Consider the following 13,214-nt stretch of genomic DNA (forward strand, 5'->3'; position numbering starts at 1 on the left):
GGGTGGCAATGAGCCCTAGGAGTAGAGATGCCGGCACGCTCCCCGTTCGCGGCACACACCACCCATCAGCACCAACACCGCTCCCATCGCAGCCACTGCTCAGGGGGAGGAAAGATGAGATCCTTCGGGAGCCTTGAAAAGGTGGATCTTCCTCCATTTCTTTCCCCGCAAAATATCCCCACCACTCCAGGAGAGCTCGGAGCCGGCCCCAAGCCACAGCATCCAGGGCTGGGATTTGCAAACCCCTCCCTTGCAGGGGGTCTCAGGCATTCCAGCGTGACGTCCCCAGCATCCCGGCGGAGGAACCCCTGCCCTGCGACAGCAGCTCGGAGCCCCCAGGGAAGCTCGGCTCGGAGGCGCCCAAGCGACAGACTCAGCTCCTCCTCCTCTCCCCCCCGGTTTGGAGCATCCCCCAGGCTCACCTTGTTGACCGCGATGAAGCCTTTGGAGTCGATGTTGATGCCACTCTGCTTGAGAAAGCCCGTCGCTGGGACTGCGCCTGTGGGAGAAGGCAAGGGCTGCCGGCATGGTGGCCAGGCGTCCCCACAGCCCTGGGGAGGAACATCTCCCCCCAGCCCGGACACCCGTCTGCCCCCCGGGAAAGGCAGCGGGGCTGCTCCGGGAGCGGGGAGCAGGCGCCCTACAGAGCCCCCACTGCATCACCCTCCGCACCCCCCCGCCCGGGGTCCCTGCCGCTCCCGAAGCCATCGGTGCACCGCTGTAACCCGACCACCACCTTCTTCTAACGCTTGAAGGTAATTTTCAATCCACTTCTCTCTTATAGACGTTTTGAAAAAAAAAATATATATGTAAAAGGGAGCCCTTGGGTTTCCAGACTGCCTCCCTGCAATCTCTACCTTTTCTTCAGGTTTCATTTTCCTTTTTTGATATTTTTTTCTCCTCTAGCTATCACAACTTGGAGTACTCAATAAAACGACGAAAGCAGAATTAAACTAATTCTGTGATTCTTCCAGTCCACAACATTTTGAAAAGTTGCAGAGTGAGAAAGGGATTTCCCCCCCCCCGACCCCCCACCGAAGTGTAAAGGATGCACCCTCTTCTATGGCCATGGCAGCAATAAAAAAAAAAATAAAAAAAAAATCCATTTGAGGAGGCTTTAAAAAAACAACTTCAGAGGATGAAACTGGTTTGAATGGTGGGGTTTTTTTCTAGAAAAAAAATAAACCATTACTATTTTCTAAATACGTTTTCAGTAGCGTTCTGAGGCAGAGGCTCTAGAAAGGCCTTTTTCAGCTTTGCTGCGCAGGCGGCTGCATGGCAGCCCAGCGGGGCTGGCACACCACCCCCAGCACCCCCAGCACCCCGGCCCCGGGGACCCATCGCTGCCACGTCCCCTTCCAGCTCCTCCTCTGCCGAGCAAAGCCCCCGCCAGCCCGCCGGGCTCCGCGCCCACGGCGACAGCCCTTACCGACACCAACCACGCACACGTCGGCGCGCAGGACCTTCCCGCTCTTCAGCACGACCTCCTTCAGCTTCACGAGACCCAGCGGGGCACCGCAGTTATTTTAGGGACAAAAAGAGACAAAAAAACCCGCAGCAGCAGTAAGCCAAGCTGGCAGCTGGCTTCATTTCTGACGCGCGAGTTGACCGGAATTCCCTATAACGGCAGCAGGAAGAGGGTGGGAGCAATGAAACCACCCCATGGCTGGAACACGTTCACTCCTGGGGGCTAAATGCAGGAATATGAATTTCAGGGGCTAGAAAAGAGTAGAGGGCAAAACCCCAGCACTGAAGGGAATGGGAACGCTGCGGCGCTGCCCCCGGGGAGTCCCTGCCCGCCCCGTACCTTGCCCTCCTGCTCCCGCAGCTCCGACACCTCTGTCTGCATGTAGAACTTCACCCTGTTGCTCTCGAACATCTGGAAGGGGGACACGGGGCAGAGCGGGGGACATCAGGACCCCGAACCACCCCTGCTCCCAGTGTCCCTGTGCCCCCTGCCCTGCCCTGCCCACCCTCCCGCTCATCTCCACCCACATTTCAAAGGGGGTCGGCACCACCTCCGTCCCCAACATGTGTCCAGAAGAAGGTGCTCTACAGCGCCTGGACCACGAGAGGGAAGGCGCAGCCCGTTCTTTCTTTCTAGTGACTGCGACCACCACAGATTAATCAATAAATGTCAAATAACAAATTAATTAGTGCAGTAAGTGAAACAAGCAGAACCCTCTTTGTCACCAAAACCACCCCCGGGATGGGAAAGTGAGGTCACCTTCATGACAGCGCGGCCAACCCTCTCCCCAAAGAACTTCTTGAAGGGGACTTCCTCCAGCTCCACCAGGGACACCGAGTGGGCCCTCTCCGCGAGGTAGGCGGCCACCTCCATCCCTGGGGAACAGAAGCAGGTCTGAGCAGCCGCGGGAACCCCCTCGGTGCTGGCCGCAGCAGAGGAGCAGCCTTCCCCGCTCCTGGATGGGGAGGTCGGAGCTGCTCCGCTGGCAGATCTGGGGTGCCACCAGAGCTGGCGGCCACAAGAGGCCACACCATTTCAGGTTGGATTTCCAATTTATGGCAAGTGTTCTTAGATGCGGGTTTCAAAGACCAAAGGGAGGAACCGGCCATGATGAATCACGGAATCTTCAGAGTTGGAAGGGACCTCTAGAGATCATCTAGTCCCACTCCCCTGCTAGAGCAGGATTGCCTAAAGCACATCCCTCAGGGCTGCATCCAGGCAGGTCTTGAAAATCTCCAGAGAAGGGGACTCCACACCCTCCCTGGGCAGCCTGTTCCAGTGCTCTGTCACCCTCACTGTAAAGAAGTTTTTCCGTGTATTTGAACGGAACTTCCTATGTTCTAGCTTGTGCCCATTGCCCCTTGTCCTGTCGCTGGGAACCATTGAAAAGAGCCTGGCTCCGTCCTCCTTAAACCCACCCTTTAGAAACTTGTTAACATTAATCAGGTCCCCCCTCAACCTTCTCTTCTCCAGGCTAAAGAGTCCCAGCTCTTTCAGCCTTTCCTCATAAGGGAGGTGCTCCAGTCCCATAATCATCTTGGTTGCCCAAAGCGCCCCGGGAAGCCGTAGCACTTGAAGCGATGGTCATCAGATGAGGGAAACCTTCGGCGGGCTGAAAAAAGCCCTTGAGACCAGCCGCTTTCTCCGATCACAACGGGATGATTTTGGTGCTGGCAATTGCATGGGAACCTTCACCAAGACATTTTCTATCTATGGGGTTTTTTTTGGGAACAGATCTTTTCGATGACCTGCAGTTTGCAATTGGCCCCCCACACCACGTTTTTTTCTGTAGATGGGATTGATTAAACCATTAAAACAGGAGTCCTTTTTTCAAAATAAGAGAAACAATTAAAAAACATTTTATAATAAATTCCCTGACTAATAACCATTTGTGCTTAAGGCTTGCAGGACCCACCATGATTTTGTTAGAACCACATCAAGCAAAACCAAAGCAACTGTAAGATTTTTCCCGTGTATTTCAAACATTCGCCACCCTGCTAAAAAAGGAAAAGAGAAATAAACCCACAGGCTTTCACCTATGAACAAGACCCTCCCAACTGAAGCCAAATCTAGACGCGCCGGGTTTGAAACCACCCGAGCACCAGTACTGGACTTGCCATATGCTTTTCAGATTGGGGCAGCAATATCCCTGTCCATGCAAGCTGAACGGCCCAGCTCGTCAGTAATATCAATTTCTTCACCAAGGAGATGTCCCTACCACCCACCTGAAGCTGGAGGTTGGACCACCACAAGGTCTGGTCTGGGGGAAAGAGGGGTTTACCCTGTGTGACAAGTGACAAACTGGGCGAGGGACTGGGACCATCTGCAGGAAGCCATGGACAGCCGCAGAGCGAGCGCTCACCCAGGAAGGATGCTCCCACGATAACCACATTCTTGCTCGTGGCCAGCTTCACGACACGGTTGGCATCTTCGGGTGTGCGGATGTTGAAAACGTTTTCCACCTCCTTGCCTTTGCAGCTGAGAGCTTTGGGCCTGAAAAACAGACATTGAGGGTGATACAGGTGCTTTTCTTAGAATCATAGAATCTTCATGGTTGGAAAGGACCTTTGAGATCATCGAGTCCAACCAAACACACACGCAAAAAACCCCCCACAACCTCTGCCACTAGAGCATGCCCTGAAGTACCAAATCTAAATGTTTCTTAAACACCTCTAGGGATGGCGACTCAACCCCCTCCCTGGGCAGGCTGTTCCAGTGCCTGACCACTCTTTCAGTAAAGGAATTCTTCCTAATATCTACTCTAAACCTCCCCTGCCGCAGCTTCAGACCATTTCCTCTGGTCCTGTCATTATTCACCTGGGAGAAGAGGCCACTACCCACCTCTCTGCACCCTCCTTTCAGGGAGTTGTAGAGGGCAATGAGGTCTCCCCTCAGCCTCCTCTTCTCCAAGCTAAACATGCCCAGCTCCCTCAGCCTCTCCTCATATGCCCTGGTCTCCAGACCCCTCACCAGCCTGGTAGCTCTCCTCTGGACGCGTTCATCTTGACCCCACGGTGGCAACCGGGACTGCAAACCCCCTTTCCAGGGCTCCAGCAGCATCTCAGTCTTGCCTTTTTTCACATTTCTCCGGGATGGAGACATAACACAGAAAAATCCAAATGCCGGTGGACAACGGCCAGAGCATGACCGCGAAGGCCGGTGCAGCTGGTGCTGCTCGGTGGCTGCAGCCGACCCCATCCGTGCCCCAGCGGTACCCGCAGGGCTGGGGTGACCTCCCTCCCGGGGCGATGCAGCACGGCGCAGGATGGGTACTGCTCTACAAGCTTGAGCTCAATTCCTGTTAAAATTTTCAGAAGCTTAATGGGACACGGAAACTCACTCTGTCCTCCAGCAGACGCTTTGGAGACAGGTATTGAAAGTTTCATAAGCCTCTGCGGAGGCAAGTTCCACTACCCGTTCCTCTGGGCACGCTGCTGACGCTGTAGCAGTTCAATCGTGTCCTCCCCATGCACTTACTAGAGCCCGTCTATTTTTAAATGTCTGGCCCCTGCCTACCCGACTCTCCTCTGGAAATGGGACAGGCGACCGTAAATAATTTAGGTCCCTCAAAAACATTTACCCGTTGTACCTGGAGCTCGTGCATAAGGATTTCGAAATTATTGCCAAAGGCTCAATCCTCTTTTGAGCCTAATTAGGTGGCCGGTGCAGCCGGGGTTTTGGCTGGGGCACTGCGCGAACACTCAGTGGGGCTGTCGCTGTCACCGGTGGCACACAGGGCTGCAGCGGGACTCCCTGCTCCGGCTGTTCCGCAGCATCCCTTCCCTGGGCAATGAATTTTCCAGGGGCTGCATTTCTCCTCCTTCGTTTTGTGCCTTAGGAGCAGGAGGAGAGGGAGCCAGGATGCCTCATTTTCACCCTAAAGTGCCATTTTTGACAACTCCCCTATTGAAAACAAACCGACCCGCTACTTCCAGGGCGCTAGGGATGGGGCCGGTCTCGGGCGATGCTCTGCGCCCCGTCCGCAGCCGTGCAGAGCAGGACAGGGACACGGCTCCTGCCTTTCCCCGCAGCCCCACCGGGTTTCAGTCCGGAAAACTCCCCTCCTAGGGGCAAGGCTCACAAAGGGCTCTGTTAGGCAGAAGCGACACCTCGCTACGGCTGGGAAAGAGAAGCATTAAGCTTTCCTTGTCGAGAAAGATCTTAAAGGTTGGCAGGAAACGAAAGACGGAAATTGAGATGGATGAATTACCTGATTGTCAGGGTCGAGGGTTACTGAGGGGCGAAAAGAAGAGCAACGTGGCAAAAATGACCACCAAAAAAAATAATATCAGGATACTTCCATTTTAGAGGCTTTTATTAAAGAAAATATGTTCAAGGTCACGGGCATTAATTTCAATATTCTAAGATGATGAATTCAGTGGGAATTGCCTGAGTCTCTCCCATACGTTCTCAAGCCAGCCCCCAAGGAACAGCACGGCATGCGGCTGACAAATTCCTCCACCTTTTCAAACCCCAGTTTTCTATCAGTTTCTTTAACATCAGCCGACCCAGGCACCCTGACTGCTTCAGGGGGGTACTTTGTGTTAACACCCTTTTGACCTTGACGCTGGCCGTCAAACGCCCCCATTAGCAAATCCTGCAGCCGCCCCGCCACGTCTGCTGGTCACCGGCTTTTTGGGCGACTCTTGGGTGACACAGAGGCTTTTCAGCTATGGCCGAGCCGTCATACCCAGCACAGCTTGACAGCGATAGAAATGTAGATATATATGATATAGATATATACAGACATGCCCAATAGGTGTTTCTCGCCTTTTCTGCAAACAAATTCAGTGTCCGAATCCAGCCACCACAGCTGACCTCTTATCCCCAGGCACAAGCTCATTCTCAGGTACAACAGTTTCTCCTGAGCTTTAAAATGTTTGTTCGCAGCTTACGTGTTTCCAGTCGCTATCAGCAGCTTGTTGTATTCCATCTTAAATCCATCCTTGAACACGGCTGTCTTGTTCTTGATATCCACAGCGGCAACCTGAAATCATTCCTAAATAATGTTAAGAGACGAAATCCCAGACTTTCACTGGGCTCCCAGCCCAACCAACGTGTCTGTTAGGTTTCGGTCCCCTGTGTTCTTGTCCACAGCTTAGCCAACCCAGACCTTGACTATTCCTAGTTGCTCATTCACAAATCCTTGAAGATCTCCCAGTATAAATAAAATATTGGGGAGAAATGTTTAAACCATCACTGCCCGCACTGCTTGCAGGCTGATTGTCCTAATCAGAGGCCAGCTGGGTCACCAGGTGAGGATGCTCACAAATGGCAGATGTAAGAAATGATGGTCGCCACGGAGTTCGCACGGGGTGTCCTTCCTGCCACAGGAGGAACGCATGAACTGCGGTTTTGAACAACCACAGGCAACCCGTGCTCCGGGGCCTAAAACGGGGGGGAGCTGGGGGAGACCCAACGCTTCTGCAATGGCATCCAGTGAGCCAAGAGCAGAGACAGCCACCGCGTTGCCCAATCACGGACTTTGGGTACCAGCACTTGCAGGAGACAGCCTGCAGGTACACACAGGACCCTCCTTACGTGCATTTCGGTCAGGACTTCAATGTCGTAGGTGCGGAAGAACTCCTTGGGGCGCAGGGCAATCTGCTCTGGGTGGGAATCCATCGACTGCAAAACAAACAAACAAAAAAAGGCATTTTTCTGTCAACCACCGTGGGTTGAACAGGCGAGTGGAGAAATGCCTGTTACCAGACCAAGTCAGCGGTAGTCTGAAGTCAGTCCTTATGGCATGGGTTAAAAGAGTTGCTCTACCAGGGCTGGAATCAAAGCCTGGTCAAGTAAAAGTCATCACACGATGCTGGACTGGGCTCCGGTTCCTTCTCCGCCTGCTCGGCGCAGGGGTGGCACTGGCCGGCAAAGGCAGGACCAGAGCAAGTGCTTCTGAGGGTCTGCAATGCAGCTCTAACTGCAGCTCCTCAGCACACACACAAGTTCACAGGAGGAAAAGAAAAGCCCCGTTATTTGGAAAACGACCGGTTGCCAGGGGAAACGGAAGCTAAAAGAGCAATAAGAACAATCAGCGCTAACGCTGCAAGGGCAACACTTTCAAAAGTACCCAAGTTATGCAGCGCGAGTTGCCTCAAAAGCTGAAGCAAGGGCATGTGGCCCACATCTGCTCGTCTTTAGCTGCAAGATAAAGGTTCCTGCTCTTCCCAGCCTTCCCTGGTCACTTGGGCGAGTCCTACATCATCTTTACATGCGGGGTTGAGCTCACATTTGAGCTCGCGTTCATCCGTCCTCCCAACTCCGTGGACGCAAGCTCAGACATAGGCTGAGGACAAGCTGAGCCCCAGGTGACCTGTGCGCAGGCTGCTCCACGCTCCAGCGTGCACCTCCCTGCCTGCAGCACCGTGGGGACAGGCATGGCCATGTAGGTGCCACGGTCAAGCCCTGCGACATCACACGGCGCCAAGCAGCAGCATCATCTACCCGTGCCACACAGGCATGACGTTTGGGCTCCACCCAGGAGGGACAGGGGATGCAGGAATCAAGGGCTTCACCATCTGCCCCCAGGGATGGCTCTGCAAGGTCTTTCTCCCCGGAGGTGGCTCAGCTGGGGGCTGGGATGAGCCCTGCAGGACACTCCCGTACCGCGACTTCAGGTAACGCTGTGCTCAGAAGAGACCCGGATCTTATGACTTGAGGCAGGTGCAGGGTGAAACAGGTTTTACCGCAAATTCTTTAAACACCCAACGTTTACAGAGAGGAACGTCTGACCCCACGGCTCGGGAGTGGTGGCCCCCACACCGGTGTGCGGGAGGGTAGCGCACAACCACCACGGGTTTTGCTGCTGCTCAGTGCTCCGGAGACGGTAACGGGGACGTTGCAGCACACCAGGGAGCAGGTCGTGGTCCAAAGGGGACGAAGAAGAACAGGCTGGCGGGACCCCAGGGCAGACCGATAACGCGTTCAGCAAGGCAGGGGAAGGGCGAGGCTGCAGTTTCAGGAGGCAAGAAGTCGGCTCCTTACAGCTTTACGTGCTCCTCCTCTAATGACTCTTTCCAGGGTCAGTCCCACTCACAACAGGATTAAGAAAAATCCCCTTTTTTTTCTAGCCTGTTCCCAAAAATTCTGCCTTCTCTTCCAGGGGCTTTGTGCACCTTCCAAAAGCAACTGCAGCCAGAGGTGGGAAGTTTAACAAACCACGCATAACATCTCTGGCATGTGAGATGTTATTACTATTTAAGAGAGAGTGGGAAAAGCAGTCCAAGACTCACACGGCGGGGATAAGTGTTTCGGAGAGCTGCCTGGCTGGGACAGGGACCGCGAGCTTCCCCGAGCTCCCCAGCACAACCTCAGCGACTCTTCGATGCAGGGTTCAGCCGGCTGCTCCTCACCCCAAGTAGGTCTTGTCCAAGCACAGAAATGGCTTGAACACTATCAAAAAAGCCACGCGCCTATTTGTCTTCCTTTGGAAATCACTTTGCCTTGGAGCGGGGAGCAGAGTTAGATGCTGTGATTGTAGAGTACCAGCCCCCACAGAGAAGCATCCCTGACATAAAGGAGAATACGCACAGCGCCTGTTCCTGTGTTATATCCAAGCTTCAAGATCAAATGCCACCTGATATCAAGTAAGGCTCAGGAATCAGTAATAAAAAACGTGATTAGAAGATCATCCCGTGTCTACAAATGGGAATGCAAAACGGGAGGTGTGCCAGAAAAAGTGATCTTTGCACTGCGATCAAGTTACCAAGTTGTGATGAATAATTATGGCACGGAGCATCGCTGGGCGGTAAGAACCACGCGCCGACAAAAAACCTGGCAGACAGCACGATTTTTTCACGTGCCCCATTTCATTGCCCTAAAGATTTTGATCCGGATACGTAATAAGAAGATCCATCCAGGTACAAGCTGGGCAAGACAGCTATTGCGGAACGCCCTTGTTTCCGTGCTGGAGTACTCTTAGTGCAGAGTCGGAACAACTCCTCTTTCACGTTTCCTATTTCAGTCGACGACAGAAAAGAAAATTCAAAGGGAAAGAGACAGGACGAATAAGAATGCAATGAAGAACGGCGGGGAAAGATCCTAGGGCAAATTTTCAAACTGGGGGGGGATGTGACATACCCAGAGGGATACAAACCTTACTGAGCTTGGGTCTGTCGTAGGGCAAGTGTCTGTCCATCGTGCACATCACAATCCTGTCTGAGAAACCCTCCTGGCGCAAGGTCTCCGCACAGACCAGTCCAGCAGCCCCTGAGGGAGAAGGAAGACCGGTCGCAGCCGTGCGTATGGGGCATTTGAAGGTCTGAACCCTTTGCTCCTAAACCCCACCGGGGATGACTCCAAGATCGCCATCTCCACTAGCCCTGGTCTGACTTCGTGGCCCTTCCCAAGTCAAACAGCTTCCAGGCGAAGCCGGTCCGGGTGGATGCATCAGGCGGGAGGGACCCTCCGTCTGTGAAGCGTGACCTTAATCGTCCGCGGGACTTGTCCGTCCCTAAACTCGCACAAACCCACAAAGAGCACGCCAAAGGAGTGCTGCCAGTGTCCCCACACCTCTCACAAGCTCAGGGGCACGGGTGGCCGCTCAGACCCTTGTCCTCCCCTTGTCAGGGAAGGGCCTGGGCACTCAGCTCCTGGTGAATCTACAGCCACACACGGAGGGCAGGGAGTCCTCCCTCCTTCGCGGCCGAAGTGTTGGCAGCGTGTAGAGGATTTTGCATGCAATTTTTTGAGTAGTTTTTTTTTTGTTTGCTTGTTTTTAAACCTAGAAAAAAAGGCTATATCCAACAAAAAGCTGCCTTGGGGTGTGCTGTCCCCCCGCAGCCAGGCAGCCTGGTGGGCATGTCCCTTCTTCTGTGGCCAAACTGGTGAGACTTGAGAGCTCAAGTGAGAAGTCCCAAGTCTCTTCACAACCAAGGAAGCCTCGCTCAATGATGAGTGTTGTAAGGGCCACAGTTTCTGTAATACCAATGAAAGAAGATGGACCTGGACAGTATCACGGTTTGGTCCGTCAACAAAATGCTCCTCTTGATGGAGGCTGGGGACAGTGGAAGAAGAGACAGGTGGGTGGACATCCCAGGGACGCTGCCTGGAACATGCTGAGCCAGGACTGATGCTGCACTGATGCCAGATGACCCTCACATGAGCAAGGGGCCGCAGTCGCTTGCCCTCAGCTCTGCTGGGCATGGCTGGATCTTGGTCCTGGATGCAGGGCTGGATAGGTAGTCTCTTCCCAACACTTCTTCCTCACGACCCTAGCTTTGAAATCTCCTTTCCCACCCACCAAAACAGACCTTGGTCTTTAGCAGACCTGTAAATTTAGCTGGTTAAGTCTGAGAAAGTTTCTTCAGCAAAGGCTAACGTTGCCTGTGGAGTGCCCTGGCTGAGGATTTTGATGACTGTCCAGCCCTGACGCATACCAGGACAGCCCAACTGACCTCGGGGAGCAGCAGTGTCCCACCTCGGCTTTCAGCCAACAAACAACAGGGGCACAAGGAAGGGAAAAATGTTACCCAGCAACAAGGGAAAAGCCAGCCAGGCTGGTTTTCCCCTCTGCTCAGGCCGTGAGCTGCAACTTATACAGCAGGAGCAGGAGATTGCAGCGTGCTCCCCATCTCCACAGCTTGGATCTCGTGACCTTTGGGTAAAAAACTGGCTGGATGGCCGTGCCCAGAGATTGGTGGTAAATGGAGTTAAATCCAGTTGGTGTCCAGTCACAAGTGGTGTCCCCCAGGGTTCGGTGCTGGGGCTGGTTCTCTTTAATATCTTTATCAATGATCTGGATGAGGGGATCGAATGCACCCTCAGTAAGTTCGCAGATGACACTAAGCTGGGCGGGCGTGTTGACCTGCTTGAGGGGAGGTTGGCTCTGCAGAGGGATCTGGACAGGCTGGACCGATGGGCTGAGACCAATGGTATGAGGTTCAACAAGGCCAAATGCCGGGTCCTGCACTTGGGTCACAACAACCCCATGCAGCGCTACAGGATTGGGGCAGAGTGGCTTGAAAGCAGCTCGACAGAAAAGGACTTGGGAGTGTTGGTTGACTGCCGGCTGAATATGAGCCAGCAGTGTGCCCAGGTGGCCAAGAAGGCCAACAGCATCCTAGCCTGTATCAGGAACAGTGTGGTGAGCCGGACTAGGGAAGTGATCATCCCCCTGTACTCGGCACTGGTGAGGCCCCACCTCGAGTACTGCGTTCAGTTTTGGGCCCCTCGCTACAGGAGGGACATTGAGGTGTTGGAGCGTGTCCAGAGAAGGGCTACAAAGCTGGTGAGGGGTCTGGAGGACAAACCTTATGAAGAACGACTGAGGGAGCTGGGGTTGTTTAGCCTGGAGAAGAGGAGGCTGAGGGGAGACCTTATCACCCTCTACAACTACCTGAAAGGAGGTTGTAGAGAGATGGGGGCTGACCTCTTCTCCCTGGTGACAAGCGATAGGACAAGGGGAAACGGGTTCAAGTTACGTCAGGGGAGGTTTAGATTAGATATTAGGAGACATTTTTTCACTGAAAGGGTTATTAAACATTGGAATAGGCTGCCCAGGGAGGTGGTGGATTCACAATCCCTGGAGGTGTTTAAAAAAAGGGTAGATGGGGCACTTAGGGACATGGTTTAGAAGTGGCTCTTGTCAGGGTAGGCTAAAGGTTGGACTCGATGATCTTAAAGGTCCCTTCCAACCTCAACAATTCTATGATTCTATGATTCTATGATTCTATGACCTGGGGGTTGTAATCAAGTAAGAGCAACCCATGTGCCAGGAGCAGCCATTCCCTCCCAGCCCCAGGTCCAACACTGGACAGCTTGTGTCCTCCTCCCACCCTCCATTTCACCACGACGTGGTCCAGCCTAGCATCCAGCCCATTCCAGAAACAGGCAAACTCGGTAGGTGGGGTTCACTCCATCAGGCTTTCTACAAAAATCGCATTACACAAATGGAGCTGGGACAAGAGATAAGAAAAGATAGATTGGCAGTTTTGCTGTTTCGTGCAGGGATTTGATATTTTCTGGGAAGACAGAGGAATTTGTCTTCAGAGAAGATCCTTGAGGTGAGAGCTTTGGAGCTGCAGGCAGCCGCAATGGGATGAGACAGAGATGTGCAGGCTCCAAGAGGAAAACCTGTATCCATTTCACAGGAACACCCGAGAGGACTTCACACTTATCAGTTGTGGAAATTAGGGGTTGCTGGTATATCCGGGGAGGGCATAGAGGGAAGAGGGTTCAGGACACCCACTACAAAGGACTGTGACAGGGAACTACAAAGCTCCACAGACCAGAGGCACAGGGCATCTTTGGACCATTAGTGTGTAGGACAAAGAGGCTCAGGAAGACCCTCTGGTCTGACCCGTTGCACAGGGAGGGACACAGGAGGGGTGGCAGAAGGTGCACGGTGCACAGACACCCTGCTCTCTGCACACCCGCCCGGGACGGGACACGCATGCGGTCCCAGCACACGCCACCCGATACCTGCACCGATGATCAACACGTTGGTACTGCTCAGGTTATAGTTGCTCAAGGAGATGCACTTTGCCATCATCTTTGTCCTCCTCTGTGTCTGAAGAGCCTATGCCACCAACAAGAAGAAGAAAAGTCTTTTCTCAGCTTTAACCCGGGTATCCAGGCAGGAAAGGGGACAATTATTGTCATAAAACAGCTTGGATAGAAAGGGAGCGATGGCACCCTCTTACCCAATGAGGACTCCAAACCCATGCTCATCCAAATACCTTTCCACCATTCAGTGCACTACACCCTTACAAGGTACAAAAGAAAAATAAAACCATTGTCT

At 53.4% G+C, this 13,214-nt stretch overlaps 1 protein-coding gene across 6 annotated transcripts in view; it reads right to left on the minus strand.

The window, feature by feature from the left end:
• Window positions 1–13,214, minus strand: part of AIFM3 (apoptosis inducing factor mitochondria associated 3) — a 52,918-nt gene that overhangs the window by 10,193 nt on the left and 29,511 nt on the right. For 4 of the 6 annotated variants that reach the window (XM_063351505.1, XM_063351503.1, XM_063351504.1 and 1 more), the window contains exons 7-15: window positions 12,896–12,992; window positions 9,570–9,682; window positions 7,010–7,096; window positions 6,364–6,455; window positions 3,831–3,961; window positions 2,228–2,343; window positions 1,808–1,879; window positions 1,430–1,493; window positions 423–499 (exon numbers count right to left, since the gene is read on the minus strand). In XM_063351505.1, coding sequence (XP_063207575.1) covers window positions 423–499; window positions 1,430–1,493; window positions 1,808–1,879; window positions 2,228–2,343; window positions 3,831–3,961; window positions 6,364–6,455; window positions 7,010–7,096; window positions 9,570–9,682; window positions 12,896–12,992 — 849 coding nt within the window. The remainder of the gene's footprint in view (window positions 1–422; window positions 500–1,429; window positions 1,494–1,807; window positions 1,880–2,227; window positions 2,344–3,830; window positions 3,962–6,363; window positions 6,456–7,009; window positions 7,097–9,569; window positions 9,683–12,895; window positions 12,993–13,214) is intronic. The other 2 variants (XM_063351509.1, XM_063351507.1) reach the window with 1 other exon arrangement.

The sequence above is a fragment of the Chroicocephalus ridibundus genome, chromosome 13, assembly GCF_963924245.1.
Source record: "Chroicocephalus ridibundus chromosome 13, bChrRid1.1, whole genome shotgun sequence".
Taxonomy (NCBI): domain Eukaryota; kingdom Metazoa; phylum Chordata; class Aves; order Charadriiformes; family Laridae; genus Chroicocephalus; species Chroicocephalus ridibundus.